Source organism: Bombus huntii, chromosome 9 (genome assembly GCF_024542735.1).
Source record: "Bombus huntii isolate Logan2020A chromosome 9, iyBomHunt1.1, whole genome shotgun sequence".
Classification (NCBI taxonomy): Eukaryota; Metazoa; Arthropoda; class Insecta; order Hymenoptera; family Apidae; genus Bombus; species Bombus huntii.
In genome coordinates this window covers 4,022,836-4,032,349 of record NC_066246.1, presented here as the reverse complement: position 1 = coordinate 4,032,349, position 9,514 = coordinate 4,022,836, and the positions used below count along the sequence as shown (strand labels likewise).

Genomic DNA, 9,514 nt, shown 5'->3' with positions numbered 1-9,514 from the left:
CTTCTCTTCTCCCTAGCTCTCTCTTTCGCTTTCTTCTCTTTTTCTCTCCACAAACGTGCACGTGTGTATAGTCACGCAATTTTGGTATGGTATACGTCAGATTGTGTGCTTATATAAAATGTTGATAAAATAATTAATTACTTCTCAAATAATTCTATTTCACTTTATTCTTTGTTAAATCACGTATTTTTCACAGCTTAGCACGACTTAACGCATCATATCACTTCGTGCTAAACATTATTGTAATAACGAAACTTTATTTTTATCAATAATATATGTAGACGTCCTTAAATAACAAGTGAGATAATTTTAACGATAAACGCCGACGATGCTAATTCCCACATAAATATAATATGGAAAAAATTGGACGAAAATAGAGAATATTATTAGTAGTCGTTACGTAAAAATTGTAAAACTATTATTGCCTACCATAATAACGGTAGCAGTACATGGTGAGATTCTATATAAAATTGCAGATACATTTGATATTACCGATCGATTAAGAATTCTAATGAAAAATTATAATTGAAATATTATATTATCGTGTCGTCTAAATTCTCAAAAATCGCGTAAATTCCATATAAGAAATAGCCGCAAGTTGGAATAGTTGGAGGAAGGAGAAAAAAATGGTGGCATAAAAGAGTAGGAGAGATTAGGCGTACATGTGTGCGTATGTTACGTATAGTATATGTAGGTTCACAATGATGGTAGAGGAAGAAAGAAAGACTCGCCAGAGGCAGGAGAATCAAGAAGGGATAGAGGATAGCAGGGAGCAGAGAGCGCAGGGTGTAGAAGAGGAAGAAAAAAGGAACACGAGAGGTGACGGCAACTGCGAGGTCATAAATATAAGCGCTGTTATACCCTTCTACCATCCGATTGGTCGAGCCTCCAGACGAGCCTCCGTGGTCGTGACGACACGTAACGCCAGGCAACGATAGAATGGACAATCGACACGGTGGCGAGTGCCCTGACAAGGAGGAAGGGGAACAAAAAAGAAAGATCCAAGACGAACCAGACGGGGATAGTAGAAACGAACAGGTTACGAACGAAGAAGAGAAGAAAGGAGCGACCTTCGAGCGTCGGATTGTGGTGATTACGTGCTAGTCGAGTCGTACCACATCGTAGTACACCCCGTTTTGTATTATGTCGCGAAATTTTCCGAATTCATCAGAATTCTGTCTAATCGTCAATAAAACGTAATACTAGCGAATTAGTCTATCTCCTTTTTTTATTACAAACAATATAGAACACTCGAGATATAATCGAATCGATTTTTCGCAAGGGTTCTATAGAGGTGAGATAACTATTTAAAAATAATTCAAACGAATGAGCTATGAGAATCGTTAGCCCGCATGGCAGAACACTATTTTAGTCAAGAATATTTGCGTAACTCGAAGCATGGACATTGAACTCTCTCCTTTATTTTCGATATCTACCGATAATTTTTAGCATTATTTATGATGTAACAGAATTGAAACTAAATAAGATATCGATAGATATTGAAAATAAAGTAATCACATTATCTTATAATAGATAAGGATACACGAGCACAAAATGCACTTTGCACTTTGGAATTTTCTATCGCTGTTTTTAATTGATCGATGCAATTAGCGATGGTCTAATTTTAAAAGTTCCACCTTCTAAACTTATCTAGTGACAGGTTAAATTCGATAATTTGATACCATTCAACTAGAGGCGATCAAAAAAGATTTTCTTCCTACGTATTAAGCACATATTTTCGCACTTTGATCGAATTTGAACCTGACTATAATACGATCCTAAGTTCAAGCAGCTTCCACCTTTGATCAAGTAGAATGATTTTGTAGTTATGTAATTCAAGTTTTAAGGCGCATATCTTGAAGAACGGTAGGGGGAAAAAAGGAAGTACTTGAAGAAGAAGAAGAAGAATGGAAAAAACGTAGAAAATGTAGTGTATGAAAAGGAGGGATAGAGAATGAGAACAAACAATGGATAAAGGAAATAAAGAGGCTGTGGTTAATGTCTCGCTCGTTTGGTTTGGTTATTTTCCCATTCGTTGAATGGACCACTCTTGTTGGCATAATGGACAACGATTGTTTTGTTGCACCCAAAGAGACATGCAACAGTAGTGAAACGAATGATTGCATTCTCCCCAAACTACGACGCAATCTTGTCGGCTATCGTCCTTTTTGCTTTCCGCTTGACACCGGAGACACGCATCTGAAAATGAGAAAAAAGGAAAGAAGGGTGATTAAGCGGTATCTATAATTTTTTTTTTTTTTTTATTAATCACGTGCGTATTATACCTTTATGACATTGATAAAATTTAATGGAAAATTGTAGATAATGCAGACGTAGACAACGTAAGTAAGTATTTAATTGGATAACATATAAAGCAACGCGTACACTGTAACAGTAAAGTTGTAGAATCTGTTGAATAACGAGAATATAACTTTTAGGAAGTTTTTAGCGATGAATCGTTTGTAAAAACCTAAAATATACTCTTCGTGTAAGAGAAGTTTATTCGCCAACCAGCCGACGATCGACAAGTATCATCGATATCGTCTCGGTTGGCCTCTGTTGTCTCGGGTATACGAAGTACCAGAGTATGTACAAGTGTATGTGCATGCTTGTAAAATTCCATCGCCTTATCTGATGAACGTGTATACGATGTGTGTGTGTGTGTGTGTGTTGAGAGTAATTACATACTGGGAAATCAATCTTTCAAAGAATTAGAAATAAACTTACGCGTATCATTTACAGGTATAATATTTTTAGCTGGAAAAAGTCAAAGTAAGCCGAGTCGACGATCGGCGATATACGACGAATGTTGAAACGTTTACGATGGGAGTTACACGACACGACGGTTCTGAAGAAACGATAGTTGGTCGATTAATCTTCGACAACGATTCTCAAGAACTACTTCTCGTTGACCCACACCGGGGGATCCTGACAAACGTATCAGTCGTGCCCCCGGGTCTTAGGCGAGCAGGGTATCGGGCCAATTAACTCTGACGAACGGGACAACGACAGGCGTTCGTGCATCAGCCACCGTGCTTAGAGGCTTCTTCTGGATCGTTCTTTCCTTCCCTCTTATTTTCCATCTACTTTCTTATTGTCACCAACCACGTCAATCAACACGCGACCTAACCAAACGTATCTTTTTATACAGTTGCCGGGAATTGACCCGTTTCGGGACAACAATCCAACTAACTTTACTCGTCTGCTCTTCGGTTAACCCAGATCGTCGGCAATTATTGATAAACAACGGTAACTTTCCTCAAAGCGTAATTTATCGATGCAACGGAATTAAGATTAGATCCAAACTTCGACCAACGAGTAATCGTATTCGGTTGGTAACAGGAGAGAATAATTCATCGTACTCCGTTTTTAGACTCGGAAAGGTAAGGATCGGCGGATATTAACGCCGATGATATTGCTGATAGTCAACGAGCTATGCCTCTAATCTGACTGCATCCATCACTTCGATTCTCTAACGAGTTTCTCGAACGTTCGAAGAACGCGCCCTATCGATGATATCTTCTCGTGAGATCCGACAGCCAATAAAGATCGATCGATATTGCGTACGCCGATCGTTTAATTAATTCATTCGGTTGATAAACGTCGTCCGGACCGTCAAAACAAACGTGAAATTAACATTAATTAGGTATATCGAAATGTTCGAGTCAGTCATGCGGAGGATTGACGATCGAGCAATGTACATATGTACTTACATCATACGTTTGGATTTAAACGGAGAGGAACGTAGGATCGAGGAACTTCGGTCGTTAGAAGGCCTGGCCTGGCAGACGGCAGATGACGACGGGACTGCATGATATTGCAACGAGAACTATTGAATGGCGCGCGCGTGCGAATGTTCCTTTCCGATGTTCGCGTTGCGCTATTAAAATTGCACGCTATTAATTCTAGCTTACCTTGCTACTACTTCTATATTCGAAAACACTTTGAAAACATCTGTATCGAATCAAAGTTCGCAATATAGATCAATGCATATTGCATGTAAACGTATCAATACTTACTCGTTTTTTATTGCCGCGCCCATTCACATTTTCCTTCTATATATACGCGAAAGGAACACACCGTTTAATACGAAATACCTTTCGCTTTATCAAACGTGAACACGTTTTGACGAACGATTTTCTTTTACTTCCGACTCGCTTTTTCTTTCTTTGCACATACAAATAAAGCGAATATCCGAAACGACGTTAAACATTATCACGTTACGTTACGAACGAACCAACTTGGCTTTGATTTGTTTTCTTGCGTCAGAGTGTCGCATTCGTAAATTTTTATCAATCATTGAAACTACCAGGTATTTTTCCTTTGATACTAACAATTTGCTTCATCGATTAACCCCTATCGATCAATGAGTTGACCGTGTTCCGTGATGTAACGATATGCGACAATTGTCGAAGAACTCTGATCATCGGAGAAACGGAGAGAAGACAACAAATTGATCTTCGGCTGAAATGATATTTGCAACGTAGTCGTCGTTCTCCTCTAGAATTCAATATCGAAATCTGAATTCGATGCCACGCTTCAGGCGCTCTAATAAGATGACCAAAGACGACTATCAGATGACACTCTAATAAGAATAACACTAATAAGACGAAAAAACAATGCTCTTTCCTCATTGGCTCCTAACTTCCTATCATCTCTCGCGCCCTCCCCTCTCTTGCAAATCGCATCGAAATTTTCCTCAATTTAATACCGATTTTTGTCATTTGGTAACTTTTTTGTCCCGAGACGATGCTAATTGCGATCAATCGTTACACGTTACGCTGCTCATTTGTATATCCACTAATACACATATATATGTACATACGCGTATATTAATACATTCTGCTGTGTTACACGTGCTTTATTGCCTTATGCATATGTATGTGCGTTGCTAGCAAACAACTCACGGTTAAAGATGCGATGATGCCCGACTGTTAATCGCATATTACGTTTTGATAATGCGTAGAAAAATTTATGTTTAATTGGATGTCATTGTAAATAGCGTTTTGCATACCGATGTAAAGTTCAAGTTCAACAAATACGGCTTTGATCGCAACGACTTCGATTTCATTAGGAGAATATTTAACGATTTTTACATCTATCGCTCTGAACGAAGATAAGGTTGCTTCGTGAATTTAAATAAAGACAAAACTCAAGTGTAAAGGCAGAACGTTGTAAGACCTCTAGCGCCTTTTTGCCTTTTTGGCGTCCTTTGCTTTCGTTTAAATGGACGTAAATTGCAGTACATGCAGGCAATATTCGACCGCTGTATTAAAATTTATCAAAGTAATTTACGATAGTAAAAGCACAAAAAAAAAAAAGGGAAAAATTTTCTTGGGCAAAAATAAAACATTAGTGACGCAAACAAAACCGGTTATCCGATAGACTATTTACTGTGTTATCGTAATTTATATACGATCGAGCGTGTGAAACATTAAAACATTGCCAGTACTTGCGAATTGAGTGAAATCAAAGTGTACGATCTCAATTATAATTTATTTTCAAGAATATAAAAGAGAATGCAGTAGGAGATGAGATTTTATACGCGTATACGCATGGACAGGATCGAGGGCGACTGTATACGGTCGCGACCGAACGAGGTCGAACGACTGGAACCTTCCGTGAAAAGTCCGGAGGATATTGGCGTCGTAGTTTGATCACTGGAGAAACCCGACGTTCCGATTTCATTTCTCACTATTCGTGTATTCTTTGTTCCTACTGTAAGAAACCAACTATACACATGTATACATGTGCATGTTTGCGAAATGTCCCTGAATCGTAATCATACTTAGTCGAGAGTAAAACAATTGCCGGAATCGGAATCCACGGTGGAGAAAGATACGGAAGGAACCAAACGGAAAGCGAATCCAAGTTCGACTGACTTCCGAAAAATAAACGAGATTAAATGGTGTGATATACTAGATCTAATGGTATAACATGGCACTGCGTATAAACTACAAGGGAGTCTATGTTACGTTTACAGTCAGCATCGAATTCATATGAGAAATCGCAGGATAACGCGTGGCATCGTGACTACAGCAAGCTGACGCGGCTGGACGAGGCGATGCGATTCACGGTGAGGCGAGGTGAGGTAGGGCAGAGCTATGCCCAGCGAGGTACGATGAAGCGAGGTGAAGCGAGACACGATAAAGTGCGACGAGACGAAGTACGGTACGGGGTGGAGAGAGGCCAGAGACGAGGCGAAACGTAGCCGACCGATGGACAAGAAGGGTGAGAGGAAGTGCCAGGTCAGCGCGCATATCCCCCACCAGCGGCGCGCGCCCCAATGGAGGAGGCGGTGCTTACGACCACACCGGCTTCTATATAAAAGAGACAAACCCCCCGATCTGATTAGCAAAGTTCCAACACACGTAAAAGTGCATTTCACTCATATTTTGTAACATCCAAATTTACGGTCAACAGAACGAACAAACATACGATAATAATTTGAAAAACGGTTAGAACTGCGTAAACCACGCTCTTAATCTCGAGTGACTCAGACGAGAAACGAGCGTATCGGTAAACGGAAATCGACGTTGGAGTCGGTAATTACCGGTAAAGAAAGAGAAACAGAAACGATTGAAAAAATTTGTCGTGATCGACTGTTTAATAGATCCCGCGATCATTGACACAGGGACAGATAAACGTGTGTGCTGCAGATGCGGCAGATGTAGCAGGAATAGCGCAAGCCGGGAACGTAGGAAGCATATAGACGGATAAACAGTGGACGACACGAGACGGCACGGAACAGCATAGCACGAACAGGAGCAACAGCACATCAGAGAGGAGGGTAGCTGTGGTGTCGCTGGTACCGCTTAGCAGTGGTGGTGGTGGGTTCGGGCTCGAACTCGAAGCTCGAGCTAGCTAAGAAATACGTTGAATCGTCCACGCGGCATCATTTAGACTTTAGTCATTTGCCGCGCAGTCTCGTAAGGGTGGTTGTGTACACACGTTAAGAGAAGAGATACAAGAGGAAGAAGAACATTTATTTGAAAAATAAAGACCGCGTGACTCGCACCGATCATTATTCGAATCTATACTTGCATTAAGGAAGTATCGAAGCAAGCGTGATATATATATTCTGTTTGTATATCGCGCACGATTTCACGCATCTCGTGACAGTGTCAACGACGCACTGTAAACGCGATTCCAAGCAATCGCGTGAAAACGCGTGAAACAAGGAAACACCGTTTTCGCGACAAAGCGAGTCTCGTATCAAGTCGCGAGAGAAAGATAGCAAAGGACAGAGAGAGAAGAAAGTCGATAGGGAGTTTCGAGAATCTGGTCGTGGGTAGAACACGGGGATTCAGGTGACGCGAACCAGTCCGACTAGCGACGCAGCACTAACACGAGAGTATTTTGAGGCCTGCCGACAAAATGTCCAATTCCCAGAGGAGACAGATGATGCAGCCATGGCCTTTGTGCCTTGTGTCTTTTTCAAAAACGAAGGTAAGATATGTACGTACGTTATCTCTCACGTAACGCGGATTCGGCCGATCGCAATCGACGTATATTCCGTTCGTTCTCCGCCGGCTCGTTTTCGCCTAACCATGTCACCAATTCGTGTTCCCTCGTTCATTTTCGGTGCCTTCTTTCTCTCTTCCTCCCGCGTCTGTTTCCACAATTTCGCACTCTCACCGCTTTGCTCTTTCTTCCCCTCCCGAGCTTCTGGAAAGTTCCACTGTACGTGCCACCGCCACCGCCACCGCCGTCGCCGACGTCGCTAGGCCCGGTCGCCCGGTATACTCTGTGGCCGGCGCCTCTGCCGTCACATCACGTTACCACCTATCGTCACTCTTCGCAATTTTTCATCATATATCTTCCTTCCCATTCACTGCTTATATCATCTTAATCTTATTTTAAATTATCCCCTCAGCCTTAGCCACCTTTCTCTTCCTCTTCCTCTTCCGCTTCCTCTTTCACTTTCAATCGTTTCAGTTACCGTTCTCTCATGCCCTTGTACTTCTCGCACGCTGATCGATACCTCCAGTATACATACGTTCTATTCGAACGCACGTGAAATTCTACGATCCTTTTAACCAGGACTGCACACGCACTCGAATCTTTGGGTTTCCATTTTGCTCCTCTCTTACTTGCTACCTTCACCCTCTCACTTTTCTGTCTCTCTGTTTTACCTTTCTTGGCTATCCCCTCTCCTATGGAAAATATTGGAATTTTACTGTGCATCACCGGTAGTCTGTTTCGTTGCTTTTCTATTCAGCCAGTATGCATCCCTTTCGTTCGTACTGAAATTTCTTCGTTCTATATTTAAAAAGGACGATCGCATGCATCGATGTCGGCGGAGGTTGCCGGGTGTATCGTATGTCGAAAGCTACACGCAAAGCGAACGATACTTGAACATTCGTGGTACATACCGACTGTGACGTTCGGTGTTGTTCATCGCGGTAACGTTCATGTGTTCGCGCGCGTTTATGTTATATGTATTTTTGATACTTGTCGTTGGTATTTTTTTGAGTTTTCGAATTTCGGCAGCGCTTGGTACGTGACCGTCACCGTCCAAAAATATCGATCGTCGAGTTAAAACCGCGCGTCTGTATTATTACGATTCAGTTAAATACGTATCGCATAGAAGCATTTGATTTTGGTAAACGCAAGCGACAATTGTAACGTTTCGTGCGTTAATCAACGAGGTAGCTAATTTCGGTCACTGACGAACCACTACGCCTCTGCATCATTATCGGTTAAATGGTGTTCGCGCCTGTTTCATTGAATAAACGAGATTGCGTCGTCGCGACAATAAGAGCACCTTTAAACGCTGTTGCTGTTAGTCATCGTTTACCGCCTATAACCATTTGCGTTCGTATTGATATTCGTAATTCGTAATTATTGAAACGCGAAATATATATATAATATCGAAGTTTGAATTTTAGGACATGTCGTCCACCAGAATCGTCGATCGGCGTGTGCCGATCAAAAGATGACAAATTTTGTAATACAAGAAACATATTTTTCAATAAATGGCATTTTTTAATCGTTAACAATAGTTTCTAAGTGTTTTCGGACCCGCTTCTTCCATACCATTCACACTCGAACGTTTAATCATCGAATACATACTACATTCATTGTTTTTGTTAAATCGAAATTAGTTCTACTTTGTATGTACCGCCGCTTTATTTTCTCTTTTCGTCGTATAATTTTATTTCGAAATGTTTTATTGAAGATTCCATTTAAAAAGTTTCAGAACGCCGAACCACGTATCCGCGATAAATATCGCACGTAAAAGAGACCAATTGTTTTGGAAATGAAATGCGTACACGTACTTACGTACAGGGTGTACAAAAAAAAGAAGTAAGTGTCAAAACCAGCGTAATTGGTAGCGTAATCGTACGCCTTCGGGTCAATGGAGATTTGTAAAAAGAAAATGCTTGTGTCGGAGATTTGTAAAAAAAAAAAAAAGCAATTTGACCTTGACCTTAAAAGCCAAGGTTAAATTCTTTTTTTAGCACAGTATATTTTCCTCTTCATCGTCAGAATCGAAAGCCTCAAAGAAACT

General features: G+C 41.0%; 2 protein-coding genes and 1 long non-coding RNA gene across 4 annotated transcripts in view; 2 read left to right on the top strand and 1 right to left on the bottom strand.

Annotated features, from left to right (window-relative positions):
• Positions 1-149: 149 nt before the first annotated feature.
• The window catches only part of LOC126869623 (RING-box protein 2), a 25,071-nt gene continuing 15,706 nt past the window's right edge, over positions 150-9,514 (bottom strand). Inside the window, exon 2 of the mRNA XM_050626444.1 lies at positions 150-2,199. Within this exon, the coding sequence (XP_050482401.1) occupies positions 2,021-2,199 (179 nt within the window). The 3' untranslated portion in view covers positions 150-2,020. The remainder of the gene's footprint in view (positions 2,200-9,514) is intronic.
• Positions 2,097-3,707, top strand: LOC126869628 (uncharacterized). Of its 2 annotated transcripts, none has more exons than XR_007690949.1 (3): positions 2,097-2,237; positions 2,323-2,585; positions 2,743-3,707. It is a non-coding gene; the product is annotated as an uncharacterized LOC126869628 (long non-coding RNA). The 2 variants fall into 2 exon arrangements; XR_007690950.1 differs by having other exon boundaries at positions 2,206-2,346; positions 2,439-2,585.
• The window catches only part of LOC126869583 (facilitated trehalose transporter Tret1-like), an 18,077-nt gene continuing 14,938 nt past the window's right edge, over positions 6,376-9,514 (top strand). The window contains exon 1 of the mRNA XM_050626359.1: positions 6,376-7,449. Coding sequence (XP_050482316.1) covers positions 7,378-7,449 — 72 coding nt within the window. The 5' untranslated portion in view covers positions 6,376-7,377. The remainder of the gene's footprint in view (positions 7,450-9,514) is intronic.